Source organism: Lemur catta, chromosome 2 (genome assembly GCF_020740605.2).
Source record: "Lemur catta isolate mLemCat1 chromosome 2, mLemCat1.pri, whole genome shotgun sequence".
Lineage (NCBI taxonomy): Eukaryota > Metazoa > Chordata > Mammalia > Primates > Lemuridae > Lemur > Lemur catta.
This window is the reverse complement of record NC_059129.1, coordinates 52,653,738-52,671,540: the sequence shown is the minus strand read 5'-3', so window position 1 is coordinate 52,671,540 and position 17,803 is coordinate 52,653,738. Positions and strand designations below refer to the sequence as shown.

Sequence of the window (17,803 nt, the reverse complement as noted above, 5' to 3'; positions counted from 1 at the left end):
GCCCAAATGCAGGGGTTCTGGAAGTACTTGGGGACAGAGCTGAGCCAGGCCCTGGGGAAGCCCCCAGGATGGAGGAGAAGTGTGGCTGTGGCAGCAGCAGCACTGCCCCACCCTGTTTACTGGGGGGCCCCTGGGGGATCCTTCTGCTGACAACAGTGAAGTTCTACCTTGTGGGGGGGGGTCCCCAGGGAAGAAAGGAAACCAGACAAAGAAAGAGAACAACAAACCTAGAATCAATAACTGCAACTTGGGGAGCAAGTGTCCCTTAGCCTCCTGGGGTGACTCAGAGGGTTTCTCCTACCCACAAGTACCAGATTTTTCTCTGCCTCTTCCTAACACTCCAACCACAGGGCAAGAAGCACAAGCTCTCAGACGGATGGGAAGCTGGAGTTGTTTATTTGTTTCGCTTGGTCCCAGGGAGTCTTTGCAAAGCCTGAATTAGGAAGGCTAAGGGAGTAACTGCTCCGGGTGTTCTTTTCCAACCCAAGCTACCTTTAAAAATGCACTAATTTAGTAATTGTAGCAGGCACCATTTGTTGAGTGTCCTCTGTTCCAAGAATAACATATACAAGATTTCATTTAATCCTCGACAATCCTGTGAGTGTCATTGCCATTTTAAGGTGAGGGCACAGGGGCTCAGAGAGGTTAAGTAACTTTCCCAAGATCATACTACTAATAAAACAATGGACCCAGGATTCAAACCTAGCTCAACTTCTTTCTAAAGCTAGAACACTTTTCAGGAAATCCCAATGCTTTTCTGATATGCCTAGAAAAGGACTCTGCAGACCATGGAAGCTTCATAAATGCTAAATGTTCTCAGGTTAGAGAACTCGAGGGTGCTGTGGAAATGTATGTGCTTAGGTGTGTAAACATGTGTTGATGCATATATCTGTGTGTAGGGGGAGCTAGGTGATTGCATGGCAGTCCATGGAAATGAAGAGAATCGTTGGCTTCTAAGTGGGGGTGTGTATGTGGGTGTGTCTAGGAGCCTGGGTACGTAAACATAATGTGCAGAGAATCCTGGGGCACAAGGAGAGGTTAAAGATAGGTGTAGGTATCTTGGGAGCCCCTAACTAGCCCCCCCTTTTCTCAACTCCCAACTCCAGTGCACTCCAGAAATCTCAGTAGCCCATTCCCACCCCTTGCCTGTTTCTCTCCTTGAACTGCAAGGCTCCACCAGGCCAGAATGAAATGAGTACAAGTTCCAAAGTACCATTTTCCCCCACCTCCTGTCTTGTCCACACCAAAGGAAGGTGGAAAATTCTGGGAGGTTCTAGCTGAAGGGGCCCCAGCAGGGTGAGTGAGGGTCCAGCTAGATGCTTAGTATCTGAAGTCACCATGCTCCTCTGCTGCCTCCCTCTTTAGGGTCACAAAGCACTGTCCCCTTCACAATTGCATTGATTCTCTCGCCTGCACGGGAGAAGGCAGGGCATGCTCAGATCACAATCTGACCCCCATTTTATAGGGGAGGAAGCAGGGACCCAGGGAGGGGAAGCAACTTGCACAAGGTGACAAGACAGGTAAGGGGTGGAGCCAGGGCTGGAGGCTCTGCCAGTCTGAAAGGGTTACTCTAAGCTCTTAATTGTGGGCGTGGGGTTGCTGGGCTTAGTTTCATCAAGGGCAGCTGCTCTCAAAGCCAGCACTGGGCTGAGCAGCTGAGAGGAGGGGAGAGACTGAGACAGAATATTTGGGGGAGGGGAGTGACAGAGGGCAGTTCTTCCACTCCACAAAGGTGTCTGAGCCAGCTGTATCCAGGAGTTTCTCTAGTCTGATATTGAGGCTTTAGCTGGAAGTGTGTAGAGAGAGTGGTGGAGGATTCTATTTGTATTTCTAGCTAACTTAAGGTTGTTATTTTACCATTAAGGAGTGTATGCATGGTGGGGATTGAGAGTTACAGATTAAAAGCTTTTTCTGTGGATTACTGGTGAACATTTAATTTAGGGTTTAGGATCCTAGCAAGGCGGTGTGGTCTGAGGTGAGGAGGTAAAGATGGAGGCTAGCTCTGTTACTATGTAACCGGGCCTCAGTCTTCCAATCTGTAACAAAGATATTAATGTCCTCACCCTATCCCCTACTAACTTCAGAGGGACAGGCAACAATGTATCCACAAGGATTAAAAACAATTGCAAAAGAATGCATTTGTTAAATGCTTAATTGTTATTTTGTGCCAGACACTGTTCTAAGCACTTTACAAATGTTAACTCATTTGCTCCCCATCACAACCCCAGGAGGACAGGGGTACAGAGAGGGTACATAACTTGCTCAAGGTCACACAGCCAGTCTGTGGTAGATCTGGATATGGACTGAGGCAGCCTGGCTCAAGTCTATGCTTTTTTTTTTTTTTTTTTTGAGACAGAGTCTCTCTCTGTTGCCCGGGCTAGAGTACAGTGGCATCAGCCTAGCTCACAGCAACCTCAAACTCTTGAGCTCAAGTGATCCTCCTGCCTCAGCCTCCCAAGTAGCTGGGACTACAGGCATGTACCACCAAACCCAGCTAATTTTTTCTATTTTTAGTTGCTCAGCTAATTTTTTTTTCTTTCTATTTTTTTAGTAGAGACGGGGTCTCGCTATTGCTCAGGCTGGTCTCGAACTCCTGAGCTCAAGCAATCCTCCTGCCTCAGCCTCCCAGAGTGCTAGGATTACAGGCATGAGCTGCCGCACCCAGCCTCGAGTCTGTGCTTTTAACCACTGTACTCTGCTGCCTCTGCAAATAGAGGAGCCACTTCCACCAGCGAGGTGAGGAACACCAGCTACCACTACGGAGAAATGTCACACCCTATTTCTACCTCCTTTTTTTCTTGCTTGCAGCTCTTAGAGCCTCCACTCAGCCTTGGGTTTCTAATTTCAAGTTCTGAGGCAGATGTGGGGACAGGCAACATAGGCTGGTCATTAAAAGCACAGGATCTAGGATGAGAAAGACCTGGCTTTTAGCCTGGGCAAATCACTTAATCATCTTGGTCCTCAGTTCCTTTATCTGTAACATGGGAACAATAATCCAGTCGTGTGGCTGTTCTGAGGGTTAAACAAGATGACTTATATAAAGCTCTTAATATAGTCCAAGGCATATTATGGACTCCAAAAATTAGCTATTGTTATTAATAAGATGTGTAATAAAAGGGATTGGTTTAGAGAAGGAAAACTGGTAAAAATCAAACTAAAATAAAAACATAGAATTTAATATGCTAGTACTATGATAGAGCCCCTCAGTCAGGATAGGCTTCTTGTTTAGATCTAAGGGCTTATATTGTGTTAGGGACTCTGCCACTAAGTGGCAGGGAATGTCCCCAAACTCTTTGAACATAATTCATCCATCTGTAGCAAGCTGGGAGGAGGGGGGGTATGAGGGTGGTGCTGTGCCAGGATGGTCAGAAGTTCAGAGAAGAGAACCCATCACTGATGAACTACCAGGCAGGGTGCCAAGCCCTTTACCTGTTATCTTGTTTGATCCCCATGATAAACCCTGTAAGCAGATGGTAGTAAACACACTTTTTAATGGAAACTGAGGTTCAGACAGGTTAAATAACTTGTCAAGGTCACACAGCTAAAGAATGGCAAAGCTAGGATTTGTGTATGTGTGTGTGTGTGTGTGTTTTCTGGTAGAGACAGGGTCTCGCTATTGCCCAGGCTGGTCTTGAATTCTGGGCCTCAAGTAATCCTCCCACCTTGGCCTCTCAAAGTGCTAGGATTACAGGTGTGAGCCATGGTGCCGGGCCTGGAGCTAGGATTTGAACCCAGGTCTCTATGATGCCGTTATATTGGAGAGAACTTGTATGATGTCCAAAAGAAGGTTCTTAGCTACCCACCACCTCCCTTCTGCCTTGCCACATCCCCACCCACCTACCCACCCACCCACAGGCCAAGACTACTGTCGAGTGAGCCAACAGCAGGCCGCAGCATGTGCCACCTGGGCATGCCAGGACCCGGACCCTCTGGTGCCCCGGAGAGACAATCATGCTTGCCAGCACAACCCCACCTGAAGCCTGGCAGACACTCCCACTCTCCCTTCATCCTCGCCTGGGACTCAGGACAGGGGGCCCCTCCTCAAGAAGTGTTAGGCACAGCCTCATCTCCCAGGATGCTGCAGACCCAGAGAGAGGCAAGAGAGTGGTATTGGGAAGGAAAGCCCCAGCCCCACAGGGCAGTGGAGTGCTCAGGCTAGCCCGGAGAGGCCAGATCTCTGCCCAGGGGACCCAGGCAGGTGGCAGCATAGAGCCCCAAGGGCAGCCGGCCCCTCTGACCTCTCCTCCCCACTTCCCAAGCGTCCTTTCCTTTTCTGGGGAACGAGGCGCCAAGCTTTGGGACCGTCCACCCTAGGTGGTCAAGACAGCCAGGAGGGACAAAGCGCGCCCCCTCCCCCCACAGGGCCTTTGCCCCACTCCCAGTTCCGTCTGAGTCTTTTCCCCACCGCACCCTCCAACGCAGGCCCGGGCGGCTCATGAATGAACTGCACTGTGTGGAGCGCAAGGAGAGGACACGCTCCCGGGGCCAGCCGCCTCCCCAGCCCGCCGACCAGTCCCCACACCGGCTGGGGGCAGCAGCCAGCCTCCTGCCAGCACTCGCAAACCCTGCCCTTGCCCAAGCCCGAAGCCCTGCCCCGGGCCGGCTTCGGCTGTATTCGCCCCGGGAGCAGGAGAAAAGATAAAAGAGACCGAGGGCATCGGACTTGGCGACCCCGGAATCCAAAACTCGGGGGCGGGGGCGGCTGGCTCCCCACAGCGGCGGCCGGCAGGTGAAGCGCAGCTGGAACCCCGGAGGGGCACGGAGGGGACGCGCACCTGGACCGGGCAGGTGGGAGAAGAGTGGCACTAGGAGGCCGGGGGCGGGGGTCCCACCCCTTGGGATCTCCCGCGGGCAAGGGAGAGAGGGCGGCGCAGGTCTGGACCCCTGGCAGGGGCTGGAGGACTCACATTTGGCTCGAGATGGTGCGGGGCTGGGGGCAGCGCGCGCCACCGCTGGGTCCCGCGGGCCCGGGCACCTCTGGGTCCCGCAGGAAGCTGAAGGGAGGGGACGCGCAGCTGAGTCCGGGTTTTTTCTTTGGGTGGTGGTGGGATCCTCAAAGAAAAGAGAGAGGGCCGGGGAAGGGTCGCGTACTCACCCCAGGCGCAGACTCGGCTCCGGGTCGGAGCCCCTGGGTTGGGGCGGGGCGGGGCTGGGGGAGGGGGAGGGGGAGTCGCTGGGCGGCTCGAGCTCCGGGCTCCTGCGGCGGCCGCGGCAGCGTATGGGGGAGGGGGAGCAGGAGGAGGGAGGGAGGGGAGGGGGCGGAGCCCCGCAGGTCCCACCCCCGACGCCGGCACACGCAAGGCGCGCGCGCACTCGCAGACCGCTCCCGCCCGGCCGGCCTGGCGCGCAGGCGCCGAGGGAGAGCCGCGTGGGGGCAGGCGGCGCTCGGCCCGTGAGGCGGGCTGCGGGGTATTCCCGGGCGGCGAGAGCGGTACGGTGGGGGGCGGCGGGCGGCGTCAGGCTCCTACATCTCTTCTTACCCTCTTCCTTGCTCTCCTGCAGCAGGGGAGGCGCTGTCCCCGCGAGTGGGTGAGGAAGGCCGGAGGGAGGATTGTGGGCCCTCGGGGGCGGAGGGTCAGAGGGAGGGGCTCCGGCAGGGCGGCTCTGACCTGCACCGCCCTCCTGCCCGCTCCCCGTGGGCGGCGGGGGTCCCCGAGGCTTCCGCGCCCCCGCTCCCACCTGCGCTCCCCTGCCTTCGCGGGGACGTGGAGCCTGGGGAGCGGCGGGCCGCGGCCCGGCCTTCGTGAGGCGGCCTCCGCCGGTCACTCTGGCGCGTCTCCGCAAGTCTGCCCGCTCCCCTCCTTCTTCCCCTTTCCCAGCTTGGGTCTGGAGAGGAGTTAGCGAGGCGCTTCTGGGGTGCGAGGAGCGAGTTCTTGCTTTCACTCTGTCGTGCTGATGAGTGGCTTCCCCGGTCCAGGGGGTTCCCTGGTTTCTCATTTCACCAGAGACCGCATCTGCCAGTGATTAAGACTGGAAAGATGAAGACTGAGGGAGGGACACAGACTGAGTTTTCATATCACCCACACAAATAGATCACAAAGGTACAAGGAGCACCAACGTGGTCATTTAGTTTCGAGTTCCTGGAAGGGACAGAAATGAAGTATTGCTTTCCACGGTGGGGAGTAAACGAACTTTGCCACCCCAAGACATTGAGTGAACTGGATTTATAAAAAAGTTAATAGGGCATATGACAGTCACCTTGGGTGACTTGGGAAACACTGGGAGTTTGGGAGATCCTGAAACCAGGGCTGGTGGCGGTGGGGAGTTAGTTGCCTCTGCCACTGCTGGTCAGAAGGACCCCGCCTACCTGGGGGTGTCTGGTTCTTGTAGCTGGTCAGCGTCCGGGCTGTCTGCTGGTTTTTCAAGAGTTCATTAGTAGCTTGTGGAATGCAACTGTAAGGTTTGATTTATTGCAGTGTTTTTCGAACTGTGAGTCCGTTTGGTGAGTTGGAAATCAGTTTAGTAGATCCTGGCCATCATTTAAAAAATATAATAGAAAATATTAGAGGGTGTTGCACTTAGTGTAAGTATTATTTGTCTTTTTTTTTTTTTTGACACTTAAGGTGTACACACATGTGAGAGTATTAGGAGGTGATATACAGTGTGTTTCTGTGTGTCATTGTGAGAAGAGTTTGAAAAACATTAATCTCCTTCATCCTCTTACTTGCCCTCTTGCCTGCCTTGGCCTGAGTTTTCAGTTCGTTTAAATTGTCCATGAGGATGCAGTTATCATAGCAGCAATATACACTAAAGAAGAGTGGGTCTCTTTCTTCAGGGAAGTTACTACCTGAGAAGGCAGTATTCACTGTTCATCACTGGAAATATTGTACATGCAATTGAAAAGCAAGGATTTTGTTGGAGGAGGAAGTAGGTTGACTTAATTGGGATGGACAGTTTTTCAGTTGTGACAGAAAGCAAGATGGAGGTGAAGCTGTCTTTGGTAACTGCTTGGTGGGAGGAGTCTTTGTAGTCTTGGATTCTGGGAGTTGTGAAACAGGTGTGATCCATTGCTTGTGTGGAACAATAAAATTTATTAAATAGCACTTGTAATGGGTATCTAGAAAATGGAAGTGGAGACCATAGTTACCTGGTTTTTGAGCCTCCCAGGATTCCTAGAAGGCTTTTCTTATATATTATTTAAAATAATAATACAGTTATGAATCTGAAAATGTGGTGGATTCCTGAGCTATTTCTGCCCGTGCCTAATTAGGGTCACCACCTATTAACAGTAATCCTCAAGGAGTGTATGAACCATCAAGTGACACTTTCTAGACAGAGGGGAGGGGAGACATTTTAGAAAGCCTGAAATAAGAATTAAATTAAAGGCATCGTGGAATCCATGAAGGAACAATGGCCAAAATGTTTTATTATTGCTCCTGAATATCAAGGGTAAAATCCTTCCCTGGAGTCCTTTTTTCAAGTGATGCTCTGTGGGGCACTGAACATAGTTATTTAGACTGTCCTCAGCGCCTAGGATCTTAGATGATGCAAGAATACTTTAAAACAGTGGTCCCCAACCTTTTTGGCACCAGGGACCGTTTTCATGGAAGACAGTTTTTCCATGGAAGGGGGCCATGGTTTTGGGATGATTCAAGCCCATTACATTTATTGTGCACTTTATTTCTATTATCATTACATTGTAATATATAATGAAATAATTACACAACTCACCATAGGTTGGGACCCCTGCTTTAAAACCTATTTTGCTCCACTCCTGTCTTCAGGATTATGACACTTGGGCCCATCTGTGATGGCTTTTTCTGTTGTCATGTTACTTGAATATTGTTATGGTTATAGGGGCCTTATACATCAGGTTATGGTTTAACCTTCCATTTTATAGGCTGATAGTTTTTCTGGGTTGTAGCTCCCCCGCTGTGATTTTACGTGTGTATTGATAATGACAACCAGTGTGCAAGAGAAGACTGATTCAGATCTCAGAAACCTTGTTCTGCATCAGGTACTATGCTGAATGTTTAAGAAGGTATCACGTAGCTTATTATTCACTAGTGAAACACAATTCAGAGTAGGAAAGTCCTTTGTCAAAAACTTCTAAAAATCACTTATGTCTTTAAAAAAGAGAGGAAGGAAGCACTTTTCCATGTCCACTCTAAGCTGAAAACACTTTCAGGGCTGAGTGATCTTAAAGAGCTACCCATGATGCTGCCCTGAGAATCAGGGAGTAAGGCTGCCCTTTCCGGTCAGATCTGGGGAACAACCTGCTTATCCTGCAGGCCTGGTCCCTACTGAATAATCAGAGAGGCACTGTCTACGTTAAAATGATCCCTTACATGAGTGAAGCTAAAGCACTTCCATTTCCATGCCTCTTTGCTTGCCCAGTGACCTATGCTTGACAGAGTTGTTGAGACCTGGACAAGTGAATCCAGGGTCACAGACTTAGCGGGAGCGGAGGGAGGATGGGGTGAAGGAGACACGCTTTCTGTCAGCTGCATTTCCTCTTTGGTTCTAGGGACACCCCGGCCAACCCTTGTCCCCAGGCCTGCCTTTTTCCTCATTGCTCTCTTGCCCACCTGACATCTCCATACCTGCCTTCTTGAATAGGAAAGGAATATGTATGTGGTTAGGAAGAAATTAACTTTTCCTTGTGCATTTTTTCCTAAGTTTGACTGTACAAAGAATGTTACAAACTTAATTTTGGGTTATAAGTGTTTGCATACCTGTGAGGTAGGGATGGGCAAGGCAGCAAAGCTAGAATAGATAAAATCCACACATTGAAAAACCGGCTTGAATAATTAAGAATTCTCCTGTATATGTAAGAACTGCTGATTTAAATACTTTGTAACAAGGTGAGACATAAGTAAATAAACAAAGCAAGACCCTTGGACATGTTTTTCATTGTGAGTCAAATTGAGAAATAAGGTTTTCTCACTGGTAGCTGTGGTAGGAACAGCCCATCCTGCTACTGAGGGATGCTTTGCCTATTGATAGTGATGTGAAAATTCACACCTTGGCAGGTGAATCAGAGCCAGCTTCAGCTTTGATCCTAGGCTGAGCTGGGTGTAGTGCAGATATTTACTGAAAAGGTGGATTTTTATTTCCTGAGTTTGTAAAGATTATGTGGCAACCTTGACAAAGGAAAAAGAATACTTGCCCTGTGTGTGGTATGTTTGTTTCTGTGAAGTTTATTAGTGGTTAAAGCAGCATATTGGCTGTGCAGGTATTGTGCAGTGTTTTATAGAAATAGCCTTGGGCTCCAGTCTGGACTTTGTTGCCTTCTAACCTTGGACAAATCAGCAATTCTCTCAGTATTTCTGACTTCATTTCTCCATCTGCAAAATGGTTCTTATTTTATTGAGCCCTCAGAACTGTTCAAAATTCTTAGCAGATTCAGCCCCTGCAGGCTGTCTTTTTTATTTGTCTTTGTATTTCCATTGGGAGCTCAGGAGTGAAATCTTCAAAGAAAACAATCTGTATGAAAGTACTTTGAGAATTGTAACATGTTATATTTGTGTGAGGTTAAAAAACACACACACAACGAACATCCTGAAAGGGAATCTTCTGACAGCACAACCAGTAATGAGTCTTTAAGCGACAAATGAAAAAGTACTTACTGGTCCAGAATGGTTGGGGAGAAACCTGCCAGGAGTTGGGAGGGGTTGTGTCTGCATGATAGGATGGAGGATCCTGAGAGTTCCCTTTTTTGATTCCTCAGAGATGTCAGGCCTTTGCTTTTCCCTGCTTTGATTAAGAAACACATTTATATCTGTGCACTAGTTTTGTCCTTTTTGTGACTGGTCTTTGTATTTGATTTCTATTAGTGTTTCCCTTCCATTGCTCACTAACAGAATCTACTTTAAGCGCTCATTTGTGATTGTGCTGAACTTTTTGTTTTCTCCTTTTTCTATATAGTTTATTCCCCTTAAAAGGCCTTTAAAATGTATGTAACATGTCAGGCACCTAAAGATTAAAATTGTTTAGGTAGAAACAATGTATAGTTATATATAGATCTGTGACACTAAGTACATTTTGCTGATCCTCAAATTTGAAGTAGTGATACTTTCTAGCTTTCTACAAAGCATCAGAGGTGTCGTAGGTTCTTTCTGTCTGCTCTTGCAACTCAGACTAGCTAAAAATGAGCTCTCAGTGCCTAGGAGGCTCCCCCAAGTCACTGGGAGCCTGGGTGAAGGGTATAAGAAAAACCACTAACCCGCGCTCCCCCCCCCCCCACAACCCCCCCCCCCCAACATGGAGCTTTTCTGGAGGTGGAGGTTGAATTATAAATCAGGTCTGTCTACTTAACAGATAGTCACTCAGCTCTAGTTGTGTGGCAGGCACTGTTCTGGGCCCTGAGTGTGCAACACTGAGCAGAGCATGTACTGGGACCTGTAGGGTGATACCAAGTGAACAGCTCATCTGTTTGTCTCTGAAATCCACAGTCCTCCCTTGCCTCTACGACTGAAGGGAGATCTTAAAGCAAGATGGAAAGTGAGCACAATTCTTGGATTGTATTAAGTAATTTCTTTTTCCTTTCCCCTCCTCCCACCCTCTCCCCTTGTCTCTCTCTTTTTTTTAAGGGCAAGATTGTGATTCATACTCTAAAACCGGAGGGTGATAGTGCTGACCAGGAAGTGGTATGAAAAGCCATCTTTGGCACTGGAGTCTTCCAAATACCTGGCTTCCTCTTAGAGTGTTATAGAGAAGGAAATATCATTGAGGCCAGTCTCCTGTGCAGACACAAGACTCAATAATATTGCTTGTGAAATAAAGCATTATATATAGACGAGGTCTGAAGTGAATCAGGGCCTGTGTCCACAGGGTGGATTTATGCCAGGAAATAACATCAAGGTCCATCAAAGTTGCTCTGAGGTAAATTACTACCTCCATTACTCTTCCCTGGTCTGAAGCAGTTATTTAGTGGTGGAATGAGGCATTTTCCATAGTGGGCAATGTGGGCACCAGGCCCAGGAGATGATTCCAGGGTCCTGTAAACAAAGCATGGGTTAATCCTCCCATGACACACACCATCATTCTAAACATATTTGCCTGCGATGTCTCAGTTCCTAACATACAGATAGGAGCTCTGTAGTGTCTGGATTTCCTTCTGTGTAGAGCCATGGGTAGGGAGTGAGGGATCTGCTTTCTGTTGGCTACTGCATTTTATTCAACAAATATTTATTGTGTTTCTGCTGTTAATCAGGACCTGCTGGGGTCTTTTACTGGGGTGGAAGTGGTGGAGACAACAGATACTATTATTTTTTGGAGGGATAAGGGACATATAATAAGCGAACGTACTTGATTCTTTTCAAGTTTATAGGAATGCTTACTTGTGTCCATTGGATGTCTGAGTCCTTTGGGTCTGGGTCTGGAGGTCAATTTTGGATCCACTAAAGAGCTAGTGAAAAGTCATTGAATTGGGCCTTTTCTCAGGAAAGTGGAAGTGCTCCCTGGAGACATGAGTGTATCACTCTTGTGTTTGAGGGCGGTACAAGTAATCCTCACCATCAAAGTCTATGTGGTTCCTGAATTCCTGTTGCAAGCTCAGATGCCATATTATCAGGATCTCCGTGGTTTCTGAGTTTTGGATGATGATTAGGAAGAAATAGAATGTTAAAAGACATCAGCCATATCTCAAAGTATCCAAATTTATTCAGTGTCTGTGTTTGGATAGTGAATATTGGCTCAGTGAGAGTTCCAGTCGCACGAGATACCTGGATGTCCCCAGTGTGCAGGAGGGACAGCAACTGATGCTCAGTAGTACACAAGGCTTCTTGGAGGTATGCGTGGAGCTGGTCAGATTTTGCTGGGCAGAGATGGGCATAGGTTGTGGGTGTGGTTTATGAGCAAGGCACAGAGAAGAGGCCTTGATTTGGGTTTGTGCACTGACAGCACTACAGAATTTAGGGAGGTGCCTGTGATGAGTCTGGAAAGTTGTGGGAAGCCCATAGACACTTATGCAGTTCTTAAACTAATGTTCTTGAGGAAGCAATGCAGTGTGGAGAGGCAGGGTGTTGCAATTCTCAGGAGAGGGAATGTGGGTGGTGCTGGGTTAATCTTGGGGATTCTGTGGAGTCACTGAGGAGCCTCTTTTCTCCTAGGGAGTGAGACCAAGGGTTTGCCAGCATCAGATGGGAAAGCTTGGCTGGGATTTGAGGTGACTGCAGCCTGGACCAGAAGGACTGCTTTTCAGAGCTCTGTGTGTGTGTGTAGAAGGATTTTTGCACCAATTTTTAGTTATTGCTCTGATGGTGGAGCTCTTCTTGCCACCTACACTACAAATTGTCTTCAAAACTTGAATTGGATTAAAGTGAATAATTTTTACCTGGTGTTTATCTACATTTCAGTTGATTCAGCAAGCACTAAGTTGGCTGTGAGTAAAATATGCATGTGATGTCAGATTTATTGATGGAACAAGAATGATTTAACAATTGGAAAAATATTAATATTTAAATTAAAGTTGCCATGTTTACTGTCTGTTGAGTAAGAGCATGAGTTTAGGAAGCTGACTTGGGGGGGTGGTTTTAATTTCAGCCTTGTAATTCCTGGCTGTGTGACCTTGGGCAAGTTATTTAACCTCTCTGGGCCTTATTTCTTTGTATATGACAATGAGGCTAATAGTAGTACCCATTTCATGGAGGTTTTTTTGCTTTTGTTTTTATTTTGTTTCTGTTTTTGTTTTTTTGGTCTTCTGTTGCCCGGGCTGCAGTGGTATCATCATAGCTCACTGCAGCCTCAAGCTCCTGGGCTCAAGCCATCCTTCTGCCTCAGCTTCTTGAGTAGCTGGGTCTACAGGTGCACGTCACCATGCCCTGCTAATTTTTACATTTTTTGTGGAGACAGGGTCTTGCTATGTTGCTCAGGCTGGTCTTGAACTCCTGGCCTCCCATCTTGGCCTCCTGAAGTGCGAGGATTATAGGTGTGACCCACTGTGCCTGGCACATAGAACTTTTTTGAGGCTTAAAAGAGATAGTAATATAAAGCACTTAGCCTGTCTGACACATTGTAACCACTTGATAAATGTTTATAAAGAAAGAAAAGGGAAAGAGACCAGATGACCCTCAAAGCTGCTTGACACCTAGAGCTCTCTTGTGTGAAGTGAGCTTTGTATGGCAGAGCGAGCAAATGGAGTGTGGTGGGAATGCCTTGGAGCCAAGATGGATCCGGTTCCGGTTCTGCCTTTGACTAGTGGGGCTCTATGCAAGCCACTTCATCTCTCTGTATCTCAGTTTCCTAATCTGTGAAATGAGATGTGACATGATGATGATGAAGAAGAAGGCAATGATGACAGCTAATAGGTAATGAATGCCAGGCACTGTGCTAAGTACTTTGCCTAGCTTATCTCATTGGATACTCATAAGCACCTTGTGAGAAGATATTAATAGTATCACTGTGTTACAGATGGGAAACCGGAGCTCAGAAGTTTAGTTATTTGTCCTGGGTCACCTAACTAGTAAAAGTAAAGCTGGTCTCATCTGATAGTTTATGATCCTATGTGTGTCTGATGTTAATAGTTTTATACATCAGCTGCCTTCTTTTGCATTTAATTTTCAGACCATAATTACATTTTAGCCAATGCTTCATGGGTTGTCTTAAGGAAAACACTTGGGAGTAAGTGTGGAATTTAAGGCTGAATTGTAGTTAATAAGTATTTATGGAGTGTCCAGGTATTCCTGGGGAAGTAAATAGTGGTTTTCCCCTCACCCTTATTAAATAAAATCTTATCTGAGCTGCTTTGAACTTGTGCAAAGCAAGGCTGTGTGTAAATACTACAGTATAGAGGCTTTTCTCAGCAGAGCTCTCAAGTGAGGCCCTCTGCAGCCAAACATTTAGGTGGAAGCACAGATATGCTTTGCAGCTGGAATCACCAGCTGGTTGCAGGCTTTTCTTTACCACAGCCCTAGGTGATGCTCGGTGTTGGGGGAAGCTGGCAACTTCCCATTTGTTAGTGCTAGGGAGCAACAGGGTTGAGGCTCTGCAAACTGGAGCCATGAGTCTTGGGTTGTTGTTTGCTCTTTCATCTCCAACTTGCTTTCCCAAAGTTCACTTTTAGCTATAGTATGGTGTAGGCAATTTTTCCACATTTGGGAGACTGACCCAAATATAGAATTTGGTCAGTGACTTGGCAAGGGTAGCATTTGACTCCCCTTTCCTGGCCTTGAGCTATAGAGGTGATCTGGCTTTTACATTTAGGGGAAAGATAAGGTAGTGACAGACAACTTGGGCAGCTGCTTTTAGATAACCTACTTTCTTTTAAGGAGTTAAAGTGCTGGTTTCAGAAGTCGCATGAGTGTCAACAAGTGCAATAGTGTGCAATTTTTCCTCCATGGAGGACTTGGGAAGTAGTCACTGGCTGGATTTGTACTGAGGATTCATGTTTTCCTCCGCCTGTGAAAGTGATATGAGGAAGGCATTCTCTGTGCTGTTTTGTTACTTATAGCAAGAACCATTGTGGCCATTCCAGTTCTCACCCCAGAGTTAGAACGTGAGTCAGCAAAATTTGAGCTAGAGTTCCATCTAATCATCTGTGTATCTTTTAACCACTAAGATTTATATTTAGTGACTAATGATCTTGTTCTAGAAGTGCCATCTCCCACACAAGTCCCTGAAGAAAACCAACTCTAAGGGCTCTGACTTAGAAATCAATCTCCCCCCACCCTTTTTCCTGCAGGATTTGCTGTCTTGGGATCCCATGGCTTTCTTTACTGGGCCCTGGGGCCCCATCGCCCATGTAAGGAGAGCACTCAGCCATCGCTATTTCAGGTAACTTTTTCTATTACGTTCTTAAAACTATGTCTTTGAGTAAGCCTCCCATCAGGGCTGGGTATTATAGTGACTAGAATGGGAGTGGAAACTCAGGGAGGTGGGCGTGGGGTTGGGGAAGGCTAAAGGAATCAGGCTGAGCTGGGGTTTGGTCGGTTCACTGGGTGGGGGATAGGTAAGGAGGTGATGTTGCTGTTGGAGATGCGTAATGGCATATGGTGGAAGCTGCTAGTTTCCAGTCCTCACAAGACGCTTATTGTAAATCTGACATTCCTGGACCCTATCATTCCCCTAATGTGTTAATACCCTCTCTTTTAAAAATGGAATGTTTTAGTAATTACAAAATTGTTACATGCTTATTACCAAAAACTTGAGCATGATAGAAATGTGACACCCTCCCCTCCTTTCAGATGGTAAGCCAGGACAGTGAGCATGGGAGGCATGCCTGCTGGCAGATATGCCTCCTGGCCTCATTCCTGCTGTCATCTCACCAGGGTGTTTACTGAGCACTGCCCCTGGGGTTGGTCATAAAGAGATGAATGAGAATTGCTCCCTTTCCCGAAAGAGTGCTCACTGTTGGTCACAGGAGCAAACTTAAAAATACATAACTTAAGAAAATGTGACAACGGCCTGCACGGTGGCTCATGCCTGTAATCCTAGCAATCTAGGAGGGCAAGGTGGGAGGATTGCTTGAGGGCAGGAGTTGAAGAACAGCCTGAGCAAGAGTGGGACCCCCATCTCCACAAAAAATAGAAAAAAATAGCCAGACATGGTCACGCATACCTGTAGTGCCAGCTACTCAGGAGGCTGAGGCAGGAGGGTTACTTGAGCCCAGGAATTTGAGGTTGCAGTGAGCTATGATGATGCCACTGCACTCTAGCTGGGGCTACAGAGTGAGATTCTCAAAAAAAAAAAAAAATTGTGATAAGTATAACAACAAAAATTTGTATGGGTCTTTGGAAGGCCTAAGAGGGGAGCTGCTAATGCTGGAGGAGGAAGAAGAGAGGAGAGTGGAGGCAGCTTTCCCAGAAGAGAAGTGGGAGCAGATCCTCTCCAGGCCTTCAGGGAGGATTGAGAGGTAGGGTGTACTTGGAGAACTCCAGTAGTTTTTGGCCACTGGTGCCCAGAGTCAATGTGTGCGTGATAAGATATGTGGCCTCAGAAAGCAGGTAAATTGGGGCCAGGTTGTTGACAGTGTTGAGAGTGGAAAACCATCAAACAATTCTAAGCAGGGGAATGGCATCAGATTTATATTCTCTTTTTAATTAATAAATTTATCTTTAAAAATTAGGATGGGGTCTCGCTATGTTGCCCTGGCTGGTCTCAAACTCCTGGGCTCAGGTGATCCTCCTGTCTCAGCCTCCTGAGTAGCTGTGACTGCAGGCATGTGTGCTTGGCCTTCAGCTTTATATTCTGGGCCTTCAGCTTTATATTCTGAAGAGAGCTCTTTGTCAGCAGAGTGAGGTGCAGTGGGAGCCAGTTAAGACACTAACGTTGCAGTCTTGGTATAGGAGAGCAACCTGCTAAATGAAGGACATTGTCAGTGGGGGTGGAGAGGAAGGTGCTTAGGAGGTGGCACCAGCAGGACTGGGCAGCCAGTGGGTGCTGGTGGAGAGAGATGTTTATGGCCTGGGAACTGGAGTTTCTGGAGAAGCTATCATCTAGATACCAGATGCAGCAACAGGAGGAGGTTTGCAAGGGGAGGCAATGAGGTTGGTTTAGGACCTACTGAGTTTGCAGTAACTATAGGGCATGTTTTAGGGAGTACAGGAGAGTGGAACTATATGGCACTAGACTATAGGAAAGAGATGGGGCTGGAGATGGAATATACTGGCTGGCAGCAACGGGAATGGATGAAGTTGCCCAGAGTAGGCATGCAGAAGGAGACAAGAGGTCCTAGGATTACCCTGGAGAACACCAGCACTTACGGCCCTAGCATCAGGAAAATAGAAATCCCGCTGTAATCACCTTGCTTAATTATACCTTCTCTCCCTTTAATGTGTATTCTTTAAAAATATTTCTCTCTAGAGGGGAAAACCATATTGAAACAAAAAGTTGTTACCTTGACTTATTTCCAGTTTCTGCTACGTTGTGTAAAGGGACTCCCTTAGTGAACTTACTCTCTTGTCTTCCAGTTCCCAGCAACATAGAACTAAGAAAATCTGGGAATGAATGTATTCTGGGGAAGCAGGTTTTACAGGATAGGCCGTGGGTGATGCCTGGCCCATGAGGGATTCCTTTAAGTCTTCAGAGTCCTTTTGGAAACTAAAGGCTTTAAGTTATTGCTGCTATGAAGTTCGTTGTAACAGAAAAATTGGGTTCTTTTTAACACCCAATCCAAACAGATCTTGACGTGACAGCAGAAGCTCTCAATTGTAAGGAAACTGTTTTGGGTACAGATAAGTTTTCACAAAGTCCTTTCTGTTGAGGCTCTGGGGTTGTACTCTGCCCAGTGTGTATGTGTGTTGCTAACATGTACTCTCACCCTAGCCTTGTCCTCTCTGAGGCCCGTGCGCCCTGATCGGGGGAGACACAGATTGCAGACTTTTTGTTTTCTCTCCTGCCAGCACCACTGGGAGCCTCAGTGCAATTCAGAAGATGACACGGGTGCGAGTGGTGGACAACAGCGCCCTGGGGAACACCCCGTACCATCGCCCTCCTCGGTGCATCCACGTCTATAACAAGAGTGGGGTGGGCAAAGTGGGCGACCGGATACTGCTGGCCATCAGGGGACAGAAGAAAAAGGCGCTCATTGTGGGGCATCGCATGCCTGGCCCCCGAATGACCCCCAGGTTCGACTCCAACAATGTGGTCCTCATTGAGGACAATGGGAACCCTGTGGGGACCCGAATTAAGACACCCATCCCCACCAGCCTGCGGCGGAGGGAAGGCGAGTATTCCAAGGTGCTGGCCATTGCTCAGAACTTCGTGTGAGCAGAGCCCAGGCATCTGGTTGCAGGGGGCTCACAAATGCAGCAGTTCTGAGAACTGCACCTTCGCTGAGAGGGAACTTGGGAACCACATGGCTGTCCCTTCCATGTTGGGTAGCAGTAACAGTGTCCTGTGAGAGAATAAACATTTTCGTGTA

General features: G+C 47.8%; 2 protein-coding genes across 7 annotated transcripts in view; one reads left to right on the top strand and one right to left on the bottom strand.

The window, feature by feature from the left end:
* TMEM63B (transmembrane protein 63B) overlaps positions 1-5,179 on the bottom strand; it is a 24,672-nt gene extending 19,493 nt beyond the window's left edge. Inside the window, exons 1-2 of one of the 3 annotated variants that reach the window (XM_045542049.1) lie at positions 5,096-5,153; positions 4,908-4,994 (exon numbers count right to left, since the gene is read on the bottom strand). The gene's annotated coding sequence lies outside the window, so the exon portion shown is untranslated. Of the gene's footprint in view, positions 1-4,907 lie in introns of all 3 variants that reach the window. The other 2 variants (XM_045542050.1, XM_045542051.1) reach the window with 2 other exon arrangements.
* MRPL14 (mitochondrial ribosomal protein L14) lies at positions 4,706-17,803 on the top strand. Of its 4 annotated transcripts, XM_045542054.1 has the most exons (4): positions 5,348-5,409; positions 5,503-5,529; positions 14,624-14,715; positions 17,283-17,803. In XM_045542054.1, exons 3-4 carry the CDS (start codon positions 14,645-14,647, stop codon positions 17,647-17,649), a joined length of 438 nt encoding a protein of 145 aa, XP_045398010.1. In that variant the 5' UTR covers positions 5,348-5,409; positions 5,503-5,529; positions 14,624-14,644; the 3' UTR covers positions 17,650-17,803. The 4 variants fall into 4 exon arrangements, with proteins under 4 accessions (XP_045398008.1, XP_045398011.1, XP_045398010.1 ...); XM_045542052.1 differs by lacking the exons at positions 5,348-5,409; positions 5,503-5,529 and adding an exon at positions 4,706-4,729; XM_045542055.1 differs by lacking the exon at positions 5,503-5,529 and having other exon boundaries at positions 5,321-5,431.

Bases quoted from the DNA above. Each gene is read 5' to 3' on its own strand.
- MRPL14 (XM_045542052.1), top strand. From the start codon at position 14,645: ATGGCTTTCTTTACTGGGCCCTGGGGCCCCATCGCCCATGTAAGGAGA. The intron at 14,716-17,282 runs GTAACTTTTTCT...CTCTCCTGCCAG, and splicing joins CTCAGCCATCGCTATTTCAG to CACCACTGGGAGCCTCAGTG.